Source organism: Thermobia domestica, chromosome 3 (genome assembly GCF_964235325.1).
Source record: "Thermobia domestica chromosome 3, izTheDome1.hap1.1, whole genome shotgun sequence".
NCBI lineage: Eukaryota > Metazoa > Arthropoda > Insecta > Zygentoma > Lepismatidae > Thermobia > Thermobia domestica.
In genome coordinates, this window is record NC_137456.1 from 69,173,390 (window position 1) to 69,195,841 (window position 22,452).

Below are 22,452 nucleotides of genomic sequence, written 5' to 3' on the forward strand. Positions count from 1 at the left end.
CTTAATGCATATTTGAATTGTAATTGAACTTACAATTTCTCATATACTACTTACAATTGCTTTTAATATCTTATATAAATATGGAGATGTCTTCAATGTAGATAATGTAAAAATGTTTTCAGTGTAGATCTAGAAAATTTTAGTTTTAATGTGCAAGTACTTTCAATAAACAATGTAATTACTAGAAATCAAATAGACATTTTGCATATATTACACAAGATAAATTTTTTAATTTTATTTTATGAAATTCGATTGAACCGTAAACATGAATACAACAGTCCGATTCGTCCTAAAACAGTTAGAATATAATAGTATTAACAACAGTTGTGATGCGTTATTTCTTTTCATGTTCTAAAATTCATTGCTTCAATCATAGATAAACTGTATTGTTGGTAGCGTTTTATTGCATTTTACTATAAAATTTATCTAATCAACCGTATCAGGGTTTGTTTTCTCTAGTTCAATCACACAATAAGCCTTTTCAACAGCGCTATTGGTCATTTTGTATAATTAATCATGTAACGTAACAGTGAACTGCCATATTTAATCAATTTGTGCTCTTTTCTACTATGAAAAAAAAAAATGAAATCATTAATTTTTAGTCTCAATGTTATCAGTTTAAGTTAAATGAGATAGGCGATTAATAGAAATGAATGATTAAAAAGGATTAGTGGGAGAAAGTGGGAGAGCACCAGAAATGATGTTGTCCATCACGAATTCACATGGATTGGGATCGAACTGAGACACTGTGTCTCCCTTTGCTACTAAGAATATCTATTTGTTTCATAGTTTTATAGCTACATTGTAAAATTGCCTGTTTTATGTGTAGTAACCCAGCAGAAATGTTGCGAATTTAAGAGTTGGAAATATGTTAAAAATATGTTATATTTATCAATATCTTGTTTTTTTTTTTTTATTATTTTTTTTAATATAGATGAAAGTGGTTCTGATTCTGAAGGTGGTGAAAGTACAAGTTCTTCCTACTCTTCTTTGAGTGACTTCGTGTCTGAAATGGTTTCTTCGGATCTTTCTCCTAGTAAGTACCAAATCTGATTAAAAGTTTAAATATTGAGAAAATTTTTCCCAATTTAACAAGCAGATTAACCTTTCATCTTCTATAAAAATCTAAGTACAAAATAAATCGAATTTATTATGAAATATTATGACAATATTTTGTGTTAATGCTGTATGTGTAACTAAGATTTTTTAAAATAGATGTTTTTTATAGTTATTTTTTCTTTAAAAGTGCAATAATCTCTTTTCACTCAAGTCAGATTAAAAAGAAAACCTTCGTGCACAGTGTACGTTCAATAAATCAAAAAGTTAAGCCTTAGTTTAGAATTATAACGTGAATTGTACAGCTTATGAATTTGTTATTTTAAAATACCACTTTAGAAATACGAAAGTGCTATTTTGACTAATTACCAACTTATCTAACAAAATTGTTCTAACAAAGAACAAAAAGTAAAGTTGAAAATATTAACTTTTTTCTTTGTAAAAATTTGTTTGATTTCGAAATAGATCCAAACATTATATTTAGTTAATTCTCTTCAATGATCAGTCAATTATCAAAATATTTCTTTATACAAATTTCGTTTCAATTTAGCACTACTGTTATATTGAAGTAAAATAGTTATATCTGTTTCAGGTACTCAGGAAGGAACACAGTTGTCTTTGTCAAGTGGCCTTGATCCAAAATCTGTTTATCACCCGCCATCGTCATTACAATTGCCAGGAATGACATCATCGGATTCTGCGTTCAGCTTACCGGGGTCGTTGTCAACATCTTCCAGTCACAGCGATCTTAGTTCACCAAGTTTCAACCGTGATTCAGAATTAGAATTCTCCAAGCTGAGGGATAATTCCGAAGCGCCCTCGTTACCTCTCAGGACAGAAGCAATGGTAAGTTGTGATTAGTTATTGTGCTTGATACTTTCTTATAATTAGAAGTGTCAATGTGAATCTCTGTTTAGTCAGTTAGTGAAGGTAAATGCTAGAATATTATTTTAAAATTATAATAGAAAATAAAGAAATGAAGGAGGGAATTGTATGAATCAATTTGTGTTATTGTTGTACTATATAAACCATTATTCAAGTGTACTACATAAGACGTACATTGTAAGTAATTAGCTGTATTTATAATAAATATAGCTATAATAAATATTAGCTGTATTTAGAGTAATATTTTAGATAAAACTTTAATTTTTGTAAGTAATAAAGTGTAAAATATAGTTTTTTCTTTTTTCAGTTGTAAAAGAATTATAATGTTCAATATATTAGGCATATATTAGGATTTATTAAACTAGATATGAATATCAAAGTTTTCCTTTTGAAATGTAAAAGAAGTTTGATATATATTTGATATAATTAAACTGTCTCGTAAAGTAAACCCACGAAGCCTCTGAGAAAAATATTTAAAACATGTACATTAAAGAAACTGTGCTCAATGATGAAGATCTTGTATTAAAACTGGAGAAAGGGCGGAATACATTCACTACAAATCCGAATATCTTCTAATTACATACAAAGAGTGAAAATGTGATTGACTGGACTCGGCGGGATTTCCGGCATACCTTGCCGATGCGTTAACCATTACGCCACCCAGTCTTGCTTCTCAGAACAGCCAAACACCCTCTCATTCTCTCAAATCGCACCTACAGAGAATTTGTTGTACAGAAATAAGTTTAAATCGATTGTTTTCTCCTTTTATTAATATATCTTGTAGTTACGTTCATGCTGAGACTATACGAATTTGAATCGTGTGCATACAAATAAAATAAACTAATCTTTTTCGTGTTCTATGATAAAAATATTTACATCATAGGAAAAAAAGATTGGTTTATTTTTATTAAATGTACAAGACATACACATTTTTAGAAGCAAGAAGTGAGGTTGAACAAATAACACTTAAACAAATATAGTAAACTAATAGTAAAATGCAATCCCAAACGGAGTTCTTGTGATCATGACAAAATGATTGAGAGGGAAAAGATAAATTAATAAACCAACATAAAGACTTCTACATTGGCTTTGTTACGAAATTAGAATATTTTCTTTGACATACCGCTTATTCACCAATATTAGCATTTTCTTAATTTAAAACAGGGAAATGAAGTGATAAATTTGCTATGTTAAAAATAATAATAATTGTTATTATTCAGTCTCTTTCTTATACTTGAAAACGTGCATCCATTCTATCTCATGAGAATCGCTTCTTCGCTCTTCGAAATAATTTTCCCATACATGACACTAAAGATTGGTTCCATCATAGAAATCGTTATCATCTGTACCCGCTACCCGAAATTAGTTTTATTATGGACCCTCTCAAATGAGTTTTTACGAAATCTAGATCTAGATAATTTGCTTTCTTATCTTCAGAAATGGTAGATTCACTCTATTATTGTATATGAAAGTTAGTGGGCTTATTCTCACAATAAAATTGACAATGTGTTATTGTAAATGTGCGTTTAATATACAGATTTAAAATGAATAAATAATCTCACGTAGTGCTGTTTAAAAAAATTATAACTTTATGTTGGATAGACAACACTGTTAATCGGAATGTATTGTGGAGTATGTCAACATGTACTTCTATTGATATTTGTATATTACAAAATTTCATCGAATTTTATCTATTACTTTAAAAGTTACAGGGGCATTTCAAAATAAATGATTCGTTCTGTATAAACAGAGTCTAGTTGACGCGTACCTTTGATACACAGAGTTTCTAGTTCGATTCTCGGTAGGAAAGTTTCGAAATTTGGACGCATTATGCTGGTTCAGATTTTACCTTAAACTATATGTTGTATTGTATTGTATTGTATTGTATTGTACTGTATTATACATCCTATTTGTACTGTCTAAACTGTACATGTGTCAATTTTACCTTAACCATAAGCCCATAAACTTTCATATAATAGTAGAATGAATCTACTATTTTTGAATGCAAGAAAACGAGTTGGGTAGGACTTGATTTCAAGAATATTATTTTAAGGTAGATTGTAGTAAAACTAATTTCTAGTAGAGGGATAGAGAGTGACGATTTTCTTGAGATAGATTTAATCCACATTTTTAAGTATAAGACAACGGTTGAAATCACAACACTTACTATTTTAAATACAATTTATACATACACACACACACACACATATATATATATATATATGTGTGTGTGTGTGTGTGTGTGTGTGTGTGTGTGTGTGTTTGTGTTTTGTGAAAGAAATGGAAATATGTTTCCTTTCCTCTACAGGAGAAGGAAGAGATCCTCAGCCCTGGAGAATCAGACTCCAACTCTACGACGACAACACCAAAGACTGTAGTAAGTAACCAATCATCAATACCTCATCATTCTCCTACTCCAAGCGTTGGGAGTGATGTTTCGCTTGGAGGTGCAGGGTCTGACAGAGAGCGCCCAACCACACCCAAAACTAGATTAGGTCGCTCAGTTACCCCTGTAAGTTTCAATGCTGTATTAAACCCCCGATAGTTTTCTCTAGATGTTCGTGAACCTCTATGTTTGTGTTGCTTCAATGGTTGTCTTGTACGCAAGGCTTTTATAAAATAGTTTTAGTGGCAAACATTCCTGGGTGTGTGTGTATAATTATTTGTTTATTTCTTGCCATTGTATGTTTCGATGTTGCAAATTTATATTCTTGAGCTTCTCTGTATAAGCTTGAATTCTAAGTTATGCTTAAACTCGTTAAATATTTCCCTACCTTTTCAAAAATCACCACCAATACTTTCTCGACAATATTTCTGATACTTCAACATTATTTAACCTGTTTGCTGTTTAAGTTATATACGTTATTCTATCGTATAATCATTTAGTACTCTCTAAAAGAGAAAGGTATCATTCGTATAAAATTAGATCTATTTTTATTATTATTAAATAATTTGTTAAGCATATTTATAAATAATTTTCAATGTAGTTTTGTACTGAACATTCTTTCTCAATCCTAATCTATATTTCTTCTGAATGGCAATTTCTTCCAAAAATAGTATTAATACTAATGATAATAAAAATAATATTCATTCTTTCAATTGTTCAAGATAATGAGAATTTTTTTCGTTCAACTTTCACCTATTATATTTTTCAGTTTTCTTCGAGAACTTTTTTCCTCTGCTACCTTTGAAGATATTCTTTTAATGACTTTTTTGCCAATATACCTAGCTACCTTTGTTTGTTTCGCCTCAGCCTATGTATGTGAAATCACCGAACATAGTTTGTCAACCCGTTAGTGTGCCTGAGTATGTAACTTTTTCTGCTGTTGATAAATAAATGAGCAAGCATACATTTCTATCTAGACTTCTTTCAGCACTATACAGTCGTAACCTAATAAAATAGGGCTGTAAAATGTTCTGGTTTATAGACAGTTCGTATGTGTATGTATTTCACTGTAATTTGGACATAAAATTTTCGGTATACTGGTATACATTAATTGACAATAAAACAACTAATCATCAGGGTAGGTTCTGACAAGGAGTTATTCTGAAATATAAAGTGACGATAACAAAGAATTTTAAACCCTCTTTTCTCTTAGTTTCTCTGTTTTCGTTTTGTATTTTACATTTGCTTTATTCCAAAACCTAGTGATTTTTCCCATATATATGTGCAAATTCGATTTAGTTTATGTAGCTATTCAATTAATAAAGTACCCTAATACCTTTATTTCGAAACCTATTGTATCTTCTGCTCTCATAGGAACGTGCATATTTAATATAAGTCTGCAATAGTAAAATATATATCAATTTAGGATGTGAAAAAAGTATCTATAAATGCTGCTTCATCCTATACTATCATAATATTTCATTTAAATTTATAATAATAACGTAAGTATTTGCATGATAATTATAAATTTGTTATAAATGTTTTGGCGTAAGTTATTTTCTTTCAAAATTATAAGCTTAGGTTCTCTTCTTCATAACGCTAATACTGTAACGAAAGATGTTTGTACAGTAACAAAGAATTCTTATACAGTATCATGTTAATTAATAAAATTTAAACAAATATTAGAATTATCAAAAATATTAACTAATATCAAAGATTTACTTTTCATAGATATTTGTTGATACATATATTGCCGGCAAAATGAGAAATTCAAGCATCATATACAGACTTAAAGCAAAGTGGGAGATAATTATAATACAATCACTTTAAATTAGATTGCATTGTAACATGTTAGATTAAAGTAGAGTAGATTGGGGATAATTATAATACAATCATTTTAACTTAGATTACGTTATAACATGTTAGGTTAAGATAGAATACATGGGAGGAATTTTTTTTAGTTATTCTGTAAAATATAAAGTTATTCTGTAAAATATAAATCAAAAGCTTCGAAGAAATTGATTTATATTAATAATATTTAGTAGTTAATTTTCCGTTTGCTGCCCTACGTAACACTCTCTAACGTAACATATCATAAGTTAACGTGGTTGGATTAAAATTATTGTCCACTTTGTCTAAGCGTAGTGCACCGTGCTTGAACTTCCTACTTTCGCGGTAACATGCATTTTATAAAAAACAAAAAAAAAATGTTGAGAAAATCGGGAGAATTTTTCCACAATAAATTGTTGTGAAAGATTATTATTATTTTTATTATTATTATTATTATTATGCCGATTCTACCTCATAATTACACCAAAAATCTAACATATATTTGTACATTGGTTCCTGAAATTCTTTACCCCAAAGAATTATTCTAAATAAATAAAAATATAACAATAAGGTTTTAGTTTAAGTTTGTTAAGCATTTTGAATGGGTGTGTGTGAAATAGCAGAAAGAAAGAAAGGAAAAAGGGAATATTGTTTTGAGGCAAAATTTTGTAATAAACTAAGGAGTGAAACGCTCCTCAGGTTCCCCCTGCGAGTCCGACCCCACAGAGACAGTCGAGCATCACGAATGTGTTGGCTCGAGCTTCAAGCTTTGGTTCTTCGACTGGGGGTCCTACAAGACAAAGTAGTCAGTCATCCTTGTTCGAGCAGTTTGCTAGTCAAGCTAAAGAGCTAGTGAGGGAAACGACTCGCCAAAGCAGTCAGGATGGTCTTCTGGCTCAAATGGACAAGGTAACACCTTCATAATTTGGCATTGCTAATTTTTTTTCTCTCTATGTGGTGTGCGTGTTTTCTTGTGCAAATTTTTGTTCTTGTTATATATAAATTTAAAAATAAATAAAGATCGAATCCAGTGATGTTAATACCTATAATTTTTTTTTATATTAGAAATTTTACGTGTTTGTGTTATTGTGCATGAAGACACATACACAACACAAAAAAATGTTTCAGCTCGTGAAATTGCACTATTTTTTATATAGATATATATATGTATACACACCTTTTTCTAATTAAACGCGTTTGTGTGTGTGTGCAGAGCATGTAAAGGTAGGTAGTACTTTATTTATACATTTGTGAACCATAAAAAAGAAAGTGTCATGCCATGTGAGTGTTTTAATTTTTCTTAAAATCTACATCCTTGTTATTCCATTTTTCTTTCTTTCTTTCTTTCTTTGTTTATCAACGAAATAAATATATCTGTAATTCTTTTCTGCTTCTCTTTCTGTCTAAATATGTTCTCTGTCTGTGTGTGTATATCTATAATGTGCCTGTGTGTGTGTATATGTATGTGCAGTTCAATGGTGGCATGATTTTGTTTTATATTGCTGAAAATTAATACTAGTTTCAGCCAGCCATCCTATTGTTGTCTTTTCGAAAATAAAAAGCTACTAAACCCAATTAATAGTTATAAAACAAAGATGATCGCAATATTTCAATGATTTGGGCTTAAAATAGTTGTAATGCTTTATTTGTTTTTTTTTTTTTTTTTTTTTTTTCACTAACAGCTACCAAAGGTAACTGGAAAACCAGTTTGCGCTGGGTAAATTAAGAATAGGAACGAAGTCATTCTTATTATGTGTATAAAGGCACATTCCGACTTTTGCTAAATTAGAGTGAGAAAAGCTAAGCTAAACTTAGTTAGAATGGCTGGTTATAAAATTTAAACCTGAAACCTCCCAATTATTATGTTAGAACATCAACCATCAAAACTTTCCTACGAAACTTCCAGAGAAAAGATCAGTTTGCAATATCATAAATATTTTGAACTAATTTGAATACTTTTGGATTAGAAAATCTTGTATCTGTAGTGCGTGTAAGTGACAATAGCTGATATATTCAAATTTAGATATTTTGTAGATAGTTTTCAGCTGCTTAAAATCTTGAAATTCATTTTTACTCTAAGTACGCTGTACAGTGAAATCTATTTACATTGATCTCTTTGGGTTTTACCAAAAGATACCTAACGTAGATAAGTGACAAGCTTTTACAAAATAAAGTAAGATGAATATATTTTGAAACAAAATTTTCTGTTTCTTAATTATTATATCATTCGTTACTTGTAAGATCGTAAGAACATATGGCGAAGAACAAATCTGAAGTATAAAATCTACGGAGGTTGATTTAGTTATATTGAGCCAAATTCAATGTGCAACTTTACCGTGCATGATCAACTCATCGCCATGAGATTGCCACGAGGCAAGTAACAATATCTCGTTAGTCACACAGTAGAGCAGTGTGATCGAACGTAGTGTGATGCCGCCGAAACTGAACAGATTAGCGTCGGAAAATGAGGTGCGTAAGTTTCGTGTAGGTTGTGCCACTGTGAGTCGTCTTATGCTGGGCCCACCACACCAATGTGAGCAGCTAAAACCATTTTCCAAAGAGGTTTATGATTACCTGGTTTCTCGTACATGGCAAACTGCGTCTTCGAAAGGCAGAGCGAAACGTCAAAATCAATGCTGCGTACAACCAAACTTATGTCCTGAGTGAAATCCCAGCATTGTACGGACAAGACTTGAACCAGGAAGACAAGTCATCCAGCCACATGGCAAAAACATCACTTGAATTCTATCACTGTATAGAACAGGAAACAAGAATTGCGTCCATTTCCTTCTCTAATATCCTTGTCGAGTTCAGATGCCAATCCAATGGGCTATTGTGCTTTCGGACTCCTCAAGCGGCGCCTGCTGAGTCCGCACTGTCACCGGCCTGTGGAAAGCCTATAAAGAGGAGTGGGATGCAATTCCGATGGTGCAGCTGCAACACAGTCTCCTATAATGGAAACTTCGATATCAGGCAATAGTCAGGATAGGTAGTCTACAGTTCGAACTCAACTCGTAATGGAAACACGGCATTTCCTAGGTAACTAATAAAATTCCAACTGACCAAAGCAGTATATATATATATCTGTGTTACAGTTTCGGCTATATAACATAGCCTTCGTCAGTCACATTATCTGAGAATATGTGATGCGAAATATTGATAATGTGTCTGAGGAAGGCTATGTTACATAGCCGAAACTGTAACACAGACATATATATTAATATACTATTAAAATATATATATACTGTTTTGGTCAGTTGGAGTTTTATTAGAATTCTTGAATTTTACGAAGCTACAATGAATAATTTCCTAGGTAAGTGGCACATTCAAATTCGGCTCAATATAACTAAATCAAGCTCTGTATCCGTAAGTATCGTAAGTACACTTACCCAACGAAGTTATTACAGAACAAGGGAGATCAAGAAAAATAGTTCTGATTGCAAACGCGAAACATTCTTAAAGAGACTTATATTCGTGTATCATATTAATTTAAAGTTAAGAGGGAAGATACAAAATTCGTAATTAAATATTATGCATTTTGACTTAGAAAATTATCCGTACATGAACACTTGTATGTTTGTTTTAAATCATACAAACCACTTTCGTCCAATTTCCTATTAGATATTTTTTTCGTATTTCTATGTCTTGGCAATCACAATTTAAAGAAAATGGTAATCATCTTTAAAGTTTTGACTTCTACTGTGCAGAAAAGTTATAGTAGTAAATATGAACAAAATGTTTCGTGAATATTTAATTTGAGCTTATGTTGTTCAGGATGTTTTTCTTGATATGTGAAGCTTTCAGAGTGTTTTTGTATAAAATATTATTTTTTCTATATATTATTATTTATACTTATCCGACCGATAAGTATAAATTCCGAAGGAATATTTTTTAAAGTTATATAGATTACAACAGTAAATATAATTATATATTTTTATGGTAATTGTTGTCTTTGAAATGTTGTATTTGTGTCCTACTGTATTACATAATTATATATGTACGTGTGTTTGTATACTTTTAGGAATGAGAAAACATGTCATTGCCTTGCAATGTTTAGTTTAATTGGTTTTATTATTTTGAATAAGCATGAAAACATTATGAAAAAAAAAAATTACAATATTTTCAGGATGAATGTTCGTTCGTTGTTATTGGCTGTTGAAAAAAAAAATATTTATGTCCATTGAGCATATTACATGTTTCTTTTAATTGTATTTGTTAATTTAAATTAATCTTAGGTACAGAAAACAGGTTGCCGGATAGTTTTTCCTTTCTGTTATGTGTTATGTGTGTGAATTTCAGATCAGTGTCCAGAAAAACAAAAGTAAGAGATTCTATTGGCGCCAAAATGTATGCAATGTAATACGCTTAGTGGATATTTTTCGGATTGCTACTTCTCGTTCCTAAATGTAAAACATCATTGCCTTGCGAATTCTCGCTATAATGATGCACAACTCTTCCTAAATCTGTCTTCTTTCCTTTTCTCTATGTGTCTTCTATTAACACAGTTGAAACTTCAAGCAAAGGAGAAAATAACTGATGCCACTCATCATACAGGTGATGAGGGAAGCGTCTTTGCTCCTCTTGAACAGGTAGTTAGTAATATACACGTATAAGTATATACAGAGGTGGACATAAGTAGGTGTGCAGTAATGAGATACGAACTTTTTTGTTTAAAAAAAAACTGTAATAAATTTCACTATAATATAGTTTATAGTGAAACATATAACAATAAACAGCACTATTAGTCTCTTAAATAATTAAACTTGGCACGACCTCAGCAAAAGAAAATGGACATGAGATTTGGAACATGGAATATTAGATTATTCAGTTCAAAATCTCTTGTCGTCGCGAATTCAGTCGAGGAATTTAAAGCTTAAAATATATAAAACGATAATCATTTCTGATATTCTGTAAGCTTGCGAAACATGGTTGCTTACTCTGAGGGAAGAACATAGATTGAAAATATTTGAGAATAAGATCCTAAGACGAATATTCGGACCCAAGAGGAATAGGAATCAGGAATGGGGAAACTTCATAACGATGAACTACATAATTTATACGGTTTACCAAACATTGTTAGGATCTGAGCAGGTCATGTAGCCAGGATGGAAGAAAGTAGGAACGCTTTCGAAGTCTTATCTGGAAGACCAATCGAAAAACGACCATTAGAAAGAACTAGGCACAATATTAAGATGGATCTCGCAGAAATAGGAATACAAAGTAGAAACTGGATCCAGTTCGCTAAGTATAGAAGTCAGTGAAGAGCTTTTGTGAACGCGGCATTGAACCTCCGAGTTCCATAGGCAATAGAGTTAGTTAGTTAGTTAATTATTCTTTTAAATATTTAAATTGTTTGTTTTCAGCATTTACACACTCTTATGATTCGACACTCAAGCACATATTACTCCACTGTGCTTTAGTTGCATTTCTTGACATATGTCTCTTATGAGCTAAGTCATTTCATTAACAGTACATGGTCTTCTTGCAAATACCTGATTTTTTTTAACAACATCTCAGAAAAAGAAGTCCACAGGAGTCTAAGATCTGGAGATCTTAGAAGCCACTCAATTGACCTTCGTCGTCCTATCTATTTGTTTGGAAATGTTTGTCTAGAGAGTGCTGCAAATTTGTTTATAGCGAGCAGGACCCCCATCGTGTAGAAAATAGAAGTCATCATCACGACAAATTGAGCAAGCTGGAAACATTAAAAGCAAAATATCCTGTAGCCAGACAAATATGGTCAAAATATTCATCTCAATGTGCCTAATAAACCTATAAAATACAACTGTATACCTATTTAAGCCCACCTCTGTATATTTATAAGAAATCAGTAGTGACCGTAGCTTTCCTATTCTATATAATTTGCCTGGTAGCTTTTATTATATGTATAACTGAATATGTATTTAGTATGTTTGAAACGTAGAAATTACTTACATGCAAACTTATAAATTTGAAGAATATTCATAGAAAACGATAGTTCGATTGATATGCATTATGATAAAAGAAATAAAACCAGTTTTGACTGACTCATTATCAAATATGTGAAACTAAGGGATGCATATCAGGTCTTCATAATAATCAGTTGATTGAAATACCTTACTTACTTACTTTTTTTTCTATTTTGCTGTTTTTCATGTAATCATTTTTTCTTTTTTAAACCCTTCATTTACGCCATATTAAAAGAAAAAAGCAATATAGACATTAAACAGTTATCTTTCAGACAATATGCTAACCAATTCCACTTTATCCTTTTAATTAAAACCAATGTTTTTTGCTTTCCTTGTAATTCTCAACATTTTCTTTCACTTCGATCCAGCTAGTTTTCTTCATTTTTATTTACATACATACTTTTCGGAAACTTGTCATCTTTTTTTCATTACTTTTGTTGCGTAGTATCCGTGTTTCTGTACTATATAGTGCAATACTCCATACAAAACATTTGATGATTTTTTTCTGAACATTTTATTCAGAGGTCTTCAAAACATATATTCTCCCGTCCAAAAATTATTCTTTCACCATTTCTACCCATCTTTTCATTTCACGTTCTCACTTAATATGAGTCTTTCTCACATGTTGAAGTTCGCCCTTACTACCGCAATTGTCTCATATCTTTACAAATAATCAATCGCACTTATATACCGAAAACTTGTCATGACACAAACCACCAGTCATACAGTCTTTGTTTTAATAAAAGGATTTACACATCTGGAAATGAAGTTCTTGTTTACATCGTAAGTTAAAGCAATGGATTTATTCATAGGAAATTAAAGAGATCAGAGTCATCTATGAATGTAGGCGGTTTTAACAGTGAATAGAAATATATGTCAAGATAAAAATTACTAAGTGCTCCTTTATATCCAGGACTGACCGAAAATTAATACACTATTTTTCATCGCGTAATCTTAAACCAGCTTTCTGTTTTCTAAGAAATTTGAAAACAAGTTACACATAACTGCTATTTTACGGACCCTGGTCTTCAATTGGGCACATATAAAGAACAATGTTAATATGAATCAAAATATGTAGATACGAAAAAGTTCAATGTTAGATCCGAATGGAGATGGAAAACACGATTGGTAAAGCGCTCACCGCTGGTGCCACAGGTCCCTGATTTGATTGGAAGCCATATATGTTTATCGTAGATATCACCGTGTTCATAAGTTTTCTCTATATTGTTCCGTTTCCTCCCACAATCTCATTCCACCAATTATTTCAGAAGCATTCATCTTCATTAATGTCTTTTAACCTGCAGGACATAATACTAGAACGCAAAACTACATTTTCATTTCATTTATAATCCAGAGTGAAGGAATATATTAGCGATTAGAAGAAATGTGATTCCCAGCTGTGTTTATCCAGGCCATAATAAAGACTGAACATACAATAAGCGAAGTGAGAGCAGTGACGTATGCAAGGGAATGTTTCGGGATTTAACCTTTTCCTTAAGCAAGATATTATGGAAAAATAAACGTTTACTTGCACATATATGAAAGAAAATCACGTTGATCCTGAAAGGTTTTGAGATTGATTGCTTGCAACCCTCTTGATGAAATTCTGAATACGCCACTGAGTGAGAATTAAATAAACAAAATAGTGACTCAGAAATCGGAGTGAAACCAAAAGAAACAATCTAAGAGAAAATGAAGAGAAGCAGGAGATTAATATTGAAGTACACCCGTAACCGTCAAAACATTTATCTCATACGTCAAAACATTTTCACTTGGTTTTTCTTATCATATTTCTTCCTTTCTTCTTTTTATAAAACTGCGTTACGTTTTATGTATTGTGTCTTTTTTTCTATTTTTATTTTGATTTTTCTCCCCGAACGTCATTTTTACCACTTGAAGAACTTGCTAGAACGTGAACGAAAACTACCGGTATTTGTGTGTGTGACTGCTGAAGATTGCAAAGGAGACATGATAAGTCCATATCACATTAGTTCGAAAGCTTTATGCGCACAAATGATTACATTTGTTATTTACATTATGCATGCTAATTTACGCACATCTTTATATATCTATATATCTATATCTATATCTATATCTATATCTATATCTATATCTATATATATATATATATATATATATATATATATATATATATATATATTCTATATTTGGAAGCAAAGTGAGAACATGATAATAATATGTGTATGGAGATATCTGTGTTTGGAAGCAAAGTTAATTAGTACTTAGCATTTCAGGTCAGTTCCATTTTGTCACCGGACACCCTATAGTTGACTGAAAAAGCTGGAAACGTAATTAATAAGGTATGGGACCTCCATTTGCCTGGATCTAAGCGTGTATCTATCTAGGAAGTCTTTCCACTAGTTTCTGATTTGAAAAAATAATCAGGCCCTATAACCGCCCATTCCTCCCCAAAGCGGCATCTAGTGCTGCCGAAGAATTGGGACGATCCGTATGCGGCATAAAACGGCGTTGCAATACATCACACAGATGCTCAATCGGGTCGATATCGTAACTTTAAGCAGGCCAGTCAAGTCGTAAAAAATCATCTCCATACTACCTTAAAACAATGGCACATCGTTGCTAGGGAGAACTGTCATATTAATAAGAATATTGGTCCATTCTGTAGAACTTTCATAGTGTGGGAAATACTAAAGCATCCAAAATGATTAGTTTTTGTGCACTGTTCATGCTACCAAGGACAACAAGCAACGAATCCAGTTCATACTAGCAGAAAGCACCAGTATACCATCACCGTCAAATTTCACTATTGGCATAAAATAGTCAGCTGAGAAGCGTTCGCCGGGTTGGCGCCACATCCATACTCTCCCATCTGACTGAAAACATGTGTATCTTGACTCATCACTCCATAACAGCCTTTCATTGGTCTACTCATGCTTTATGGGTTTCAGCATGTTAATCTAGCTACCTGGTTGGTTCAACTGATGTTAGGCTTGTGCTCTGCTCTGTCATAGAACCTGAGAGAGTGTAGCTCTATTCTGACAGTATAGAGCGAGAAGGATGTACCCGTCGCCGTTTGGAACTCCTGATGAATGATATGTTCCAGTTGATGGCGATTTGAGCATACTCCTTTTTAGCTCCATCTTGTCTCGGTCAGTCATTGTCGTAGGACAATTAAACCAGTTTCGCGACACTGGTGATACCTCCATGTGTTCACTTTATTATTAGATCAACAACTTGACCTTAGGTGACCCAATTTCACCGTGATGCTCCGTGCTGACAAACCAGTCACATGAAATCTAATGTTGATGCTCTTTCCTTAAGTCAATCAAACCGTTTCTGTGTGTCATCTTGAAAGAAACCGAACTCTTATCGAAGATCATCATAATTGCTCATCCTTCTTTCATTAGATCAGGTGTTTTCCAGCATGCATGTGCCGAGAACAACCAATTTCATACATCGGCAAAGGTATCTGGTCATTTCTTTGGATATACTGTATATAAAGTGGTCTTACTTTAATTGAGCTAACTTTTCTCCGTATTGATCTTTACAAATCTTAGTACGACATATTCGAAGACATATATATGTTTGGCATAAATTTCTTCTGGTCGTGAAAAGAAATAATGAGAACAATAGACATTCAATACTTATTTGGTTAAAAACATTGTTGCATTCTGATAACTTCATCGACTGACATACGATGTCAAATACTCTCAAGAAGTTTATATATATATATATATATATATATATATATATATATATATATATATGACACACCACATTAACGTGAAGATACGAATATTCTTTTCTTTCTTAGTAACAATACTTCGCACAACAGGTTTAATATTTGCAAGCAAATTCAAAGTATTTTGCGCAGGAAAAGAAAGGTTATATAATACGTAATTGTAATGGTTTATTACCGTACACGTTGGCAGGTAGAAGAAATCAAGCGTGTCAGTCTACTGTCCTGAAGAGTCATTTGATTTTAAATTGAAAATAAATAGAAACGCTAAGTTTTTCTTTTTAAAAACGTTTTATTATCAGGCATGCATATTCCAATATGTATTATGATTTCTAGAAATCGTAAAGCATATTTTAAGGCCTGTTTGAATCGCCAAGAGTTTTAATTTCAGTCTACATATTGATATATCATTTTATATTACACACTTTAAAATGCTGATACTATGCATTAGATTTTAACTAGAATATATGCTATTACGTTGCGTCATTTAAGCGCTATTTTAGGAAATGTTCCACTAGTGTGTATTATTTACAGACGCTCAAACACATAATTGAGGGATGACTTAAAATATTTGATGGTAGAGCGGGCACATAGAATAAATTTAAATAAATAATAAAGCAGAGATTCATGGGAAGGTTGGAGGTAAGAAAGGGTTAAGGGGTTGCTAGTTTTAAGATAATCCAAGTTTCTGTACTTTGGCTGAAGCTATATCTTTTGACGCAAAGCTGCAATTCGCTCCATTACTAAAATCCCTCTTCGCTCCTTTTAACTCCGAATCAGCCCAGTCTCTTTGATATCAAAGGTTTTGGTAACTAACATTTCATCATATGGCACGAGAACACTGGTCATCGACTTGGTCAGTAGGCAGGTGCAGTTCTTGAAAGTCCCATCTTACGTCAAAGGAAATCTGCTCCCTCATCAGGTGTCGAACCAGGAAGGTCACGAGATCTCCCTAAAGTCAGAATGTTGGGTCATGATTTATGTCTGAGAAGTCACAGAGAGAAAGGAATTAGTTAAATCTGTGTCAGTGCTTAGTCAGGTTTATTCAACAGAAATACAAAGTACAATAACTATATCACGGAAGTTCTGTCTTACAAACACTGCTATTAGAATTGTTGTTGCAGGAAGAGAAATTAATAATAATAATAATAATAAATAATAATAATAATAATAATAATAATAATAATAATAATAATAATAATAATAATAATAATAATAATAATAATAATAATAATAATAATAATAAACAAGCTATGATAACAGGTGATTGTTCTCTATCCTGGTTCGGTAGAACATTAAAAATTCAAAAGTCGAAAGTGATGCCATAGTCACAAAATAGGAGGTCCTCCTGGAAATGGAATCCAGTAGCTTAATACTCCAATACCAAGTCGGGAGAAATGGGAGGGGTCCTACGTGTTCACTACAATATATATATATGCAATATTATAAACCTCCAGAGCTCTGAACTTACAGTAGAGCTCTGTTTTAAAAATATTCATCCTATGTTATGGGATCTCTTTCTGCAAAATTTCCTGCCTGATACATCTGTAGGTCCAAACATACAGCATAACACATGCATTAACATTAGCTAATATGCAATATGAATTTTTCATTTCATTGTCAGTAACATATTCATAGCATACAATTACATCTCGGGTAAGAAATAGAAGGTTGTAATTAACTAACTGGAGTGTTCCAGAAACAAAAAAAAAAATATGACTTTTCTCTGTACTTTTTGTTTTAATATAGTTCCTTCTTTAATTTCAGTTTACTATACACGCGAAAAAGGCGGCTGAAGAGGCATCAAAGTCAGTCCATGAAGCCTCTAAAACAGCTTTGGAAGCTAGCAAAACAGCAGCTGGTGTTAGTAAAAATACATTTGAGGATTTGACGTATGTAGGAAAAAGTACATTTGGTGACCTCACAAAGAGTGCTAAAGAGGTGGCAACAAAAAAAGGACTTCTGAAGGTAAATTGTTTCTTCTGCATTTGCTAAAAAAAATGTGGTTTATTTATATGTGCGTGATGCATACATACATGCTAAGTAATTTTAAATTCAACAAATTTTGCCCGAAGGTGCTTTATATCATTATAAGAACTGAAGTTTGTTTGAATACATTTTATAATAGACAGTATTATCAAATGTATTTTAATTTTGTGCCTAGCTTCTGCTCAAAAGTTTTACCTCGTTACAGGTACAAGATATGGTATTTTAAATGTACATACTTATACAGTATTAATTTAAAGCTTCCCACGGTATAGGAACAGTAAGCAGACCTAATCTAGATAAAAATTTAGATGGTCAATTATTTCGCCAAAATTGCGCTGTTTATATGAAAATATTCATGAATTTTGCACGACTTAGGTGGAAAACGAAATGCAAAGTTTAGAAATGTTACAGCTAATTGCTTTATTATTATTATTATTTAGTACGAGAGTCATTAAGGCGATAAAAATTGCAAGAACATGCAGGAACTTTAATAGAAGGGATTAAGTTTATGCAAGGAAATATTACACTTGATAGCTTTAAAAATTACCTGGACCTACGAGTACAACTTAAAAGAGTACCCAGGATAAATTTTGGAATGTTATTTAATTATAACTGCAAAATACTGTACGTAAAATGTATATAGGTCTAGTAGCTTGATATACTTCATCTACTTACGCTGCAACTTTGCTCATGGAGGTCTAATTGTGGAATAGTTCTGTAGATATGCAAATAATCGAATATCATCATATTATTACGTATCCTGCTATTGTTGGCAGATCACTTGTCGCAACTAAGAAGCTTCCATACTCAACGATCTTCAGCTGACATCTTCCTGACGACGAATTTAGAAAATTTGAATAGCAAGAGAAGCCATACAAGTATTGGAATAATGGTATAATATAATATGTTTAATACCAATAATAAAGGAAAGAATGAGAACCTACATAGAAACTGACAATGCAGTGAGATATTTGGATAAGCTTGATGAAACTGTTTTCCACATTTTCCTCGACAGAGATGCTTAGAATAGTGTGAGAATGAATATCTCTAATTTGTGCTGGCTTTTTCCTTTTAACAAGAAACGTGCTTTTGATCTTCAACCAATACTCATCATTGGTGAAGTAGTCGTTAGTTTGTTTCCTTATCTTAAAATGTTATGGGAAAATTTTAGTATGTTGATCCCCGTTTCTCCATGCATTGTTCCTTTTCTAGTTAATACGCATAATTCGTTGTAGACATTCCACCATAGTCGTTTGTACTTCAGTTTGGAAATATAATAACTTAGTACATATACTTCTATCTTACTTTTCAGGCTTTAAGTGATTCTAAAGAACAGAATAATCAACGGGAACCGCCGAGCACTTCTTTGGTTCAGGCGGATCTTGCGCGAACAACTGGTCGAGACTTCTTAGGCAATGCACCAGGGAGAGATTTCTTCTCTAATATGAGTAGTGAGCTCAATGGCATTGCTGCTCAGACATCAAACATGTTTAGTGAATTTTTTGGTGAGTTTCAGTCATTTAAGAAATCACTTCAAACTATTATTATAATTAATTCTAGTTATTGATGTTATTTTACTACTAATTTGTTTCATCTGTAATTTAATGATATTATGATGAAAAAATATTATTATACAAAGAAGGAATGATATCACTACGTCTCATTGTATTCCTAAATTACTTGATAAGCTAGGTACCAATTTCTGAGGTAAACACTTGAAGTGTAGGTTTTTTTTTCCAAACAGTTGTATTGAAATACTACTAGTGATTTTTTCTTTCTACTATCTATGAAAATTCAGCTTACTTATTTTCAAGCAGCACCCAATTTCTACTTCTATTTTATACGTACGTTGAAATCTACATAAAATACTTTACAGAAGATAGACAAATTATATTCTGAGTAAATAATAAGAGTCTGCTTTACATAGTTAAACATTGGTGAATTATTAAATGCAACAGAAAATTTACATTTATCATAAAATGTAGAAAACTAATCATCAAGTTGATGAATATTGAAACTACATAGTGCAAAATTAACTTAAACATAATATCATTAAATTAACTTAAACTTACATTTACGAAAGTGTTCTTGTCTTATTCATATCAAACTGTTTAAACAATCTATCATTTTTATTATGAGCTCCGCTAAAAATAGAAATACAATATAATCTAATTTCCTTTATAGGTTTTGAATTATATGGTACATTATTTGATTTAGTAGAATTTAATATTATTAATATTAAGACTAAAGCACAATATATTTATTTTATTGGTTTTTACTTATATTTGAGACAACTATTAAAATCGTAACAGTCAAAGAACCGTCTTTAGTGTTTAATAATAAATGTGCTTTTGTTACATTATGTAGAGTTTATTTCATGATATTCGACCATAAAAGTTTCACAAGATTTTTTAATGTTTCTTCACAAAATTACAATTTATTATCGTTTATACTGAATGAAACGCTGAGAATCAGCCAAATTTAAAGACTTCGATGATTATTTTGAAATATATAAGAATAAATCACTGTTATTCACTGAATATCTGGTTAAATTAAATTTTAAGCGTCTTTTGGATAAATGCTACTAAGGAATGTTTTTAAAAAGAGTGAGAATATATAAGAAAAAATGTAAATATGTAATAACTTTCTTCAATTCTTTATTCTGAAATGTTCGTTGTTCAGTCCTGTTTTGAAAAACCAGAACATCAAAATTTCTTTAAAAGACTGTATATTCACATCCATGCGTAAAATGGTTAAGTGTTTTGAATTGAGATAAAGGATCTTAAGCAGCCAAAGAATATTCACATTTGTTTTACTTATTTCTACTTAAGGATAAGAACACAGCTTTACAAGGGAGGCCAGAATGTTTTGAACAAGGCTATATATCGGTTAGATTTCAGTTTTTATTGTTATGTCCTTACATAAATTCTCTTTACTCTCTCTTATTTGATTTTTCGTTAGAATCTTTAACACCAAAAGATGTAAAAGTTTGATTATCTAATTAATTTGGAGCAAAACCAATTTTTTATTAACATTCATTTCAAGAAATTTATCTAGCAATTCATTTTAGGATACATACAGAGTGGTCATAACATGTGGAAAAACCAAATAAAAAGCAGAATTTTTAAAGAATTGCAGAAGTAACACTGTAGGTTAGTAGTAGAAGTGGGGGAAAAACGTTTAGGACATGTGATGTCGATAGCCGCCAGGAAACCATATATATAGTGATACCTTGTTCTCATCTGAAATTTTCTCTGAAACCCCTTAAGTGATGAATAAGTGCCATGTTTTTTTTGAACAGTCAAAAATATTTCTGTTGAATGAACTGTCTACACCATTAAACTGACGTTGTCAGCTTATATATCGAAAATACGAGTAACTAATTCCAATTAACTCTATGACCTACAGAAATCGAAGGTTTAGTGCGGCACTCACAAACGCTATCCATTAACTTCTGTCCTTAACTGGATTCAGTTTCTACTTTGTATTCCTATTTCATAATATTGTGAAAACCCATCACCATCCATCATAAACCCACCGTAATATTGTTCTCCCATTTGCACCTAAGTCTTCCTAATAGTCTTTTTCCGATTGGGTTTCCAGTTAAAATTTTAAAAGCGTTTTTACTTTCTTTCATTCTGGTTACACGACCTGCCCACTTGAGCTTCCTAGACTTAATGATGATAACAATGTTAGGTAATCGATATAAATTGTGCAGTTCCTCGTTACGAAGTTTTCGCCATTCCCCATTCTAGTCCCTCTAGTCTATCTTGGATTGGATCTGAATGCATTTTGTCCGCGTCTTTCCTCAAAGTAAGTGACCAGGGTTTGCAGCCATACAGCACAACATATATAATTATCGTTTTACATATTTTCAGCTTCAAAATTTTTGACAGAATTCGAGAAGATAAAAGAGTTTTAACTGAATGTTAACAGGAATTCTCTACTTTCAGTCGACATTCAATTTCTTCACGAAAATGGTTTTGGTTTTTTAATGTTGATCCTAGAGATTTGAAAGTGTCAACTTTGTCAACAGCATTACTTGATAATTTAAAGTATCCATAATTTGCACTATTACGGTACGACGAATTTCCATGTATTTAGTTTCCTCTACATTTACTTCTAAACTAATGTCCTTGTAAGCATTTAATAAAATTTTTGCACTATTTTCTATTATTCTTATATTATCTCCTATCAGATTGACATCATCAGCATAAAACATAACTTGGTGAGCGCCATTCAATTCTAGATCCTGGTTGCTATCTTGAATTTTCCTTATAACAAAATTGAATAATATAGGTGACGACGAATCTCCTGATTTCAGGCCACTCTCAACGCGAAAGGTCGTGGAAAAATATTTTCCCACTCTGACTTAAACATATCTTTAATAATATAACTGGCTTTTTTGGTGTGCCACATTCGGTAGGAATTTTGTGCAGTATTTCCTTCCTAACAGCCATAAACCTTCTGAAATCAGTAAGTAATTTATGTACTGGTGTTGTATTTGCATTTCTTTTCGAGTATTTGACAAATAGTAAATATCTGGTCAATAGTTGATCGATTTCGCCTAAATCCTCACTGATCATCCCCAATAATTTCATCTGCATATGGGATCAATTTTCCTAACAGAATGTTTG

General features: G+C 31.9%; 1 protein-coding gene across 1 annotated transcript in view; it reads left to right on the top strand.

The window, feature by feature from the left end:
• The window catches only part of Rab3-GEF (Rab3 GDP-GTP exchange factor), a gene marked incomplete in the record, with an annotated part of 181,798 nt that overhangs the window by 92,792 nt on the left and 66,554 nt on the right, over positions 1-22,452 (top strand). Inside the window, 7 exon segments of the mRNA XM_081751051.1 lie at positions 935-1,036; positions 1,649-1,902; positions 4,250-4,453; positions 6,857-7,066; positions 10,663-10,746; positions 17,594-17,794; positions 19,128-19,320. Of these exon segments, the coding sequence (XP_081607177.1) occupies positions 935-1,036; positions 1,649-1,902; positions 4,250-4,453; positions 6,857-7,066; positions 10,663-10,746; positions 17,594-17,794; positions 19,128-19,320 (1,248 nt within the window).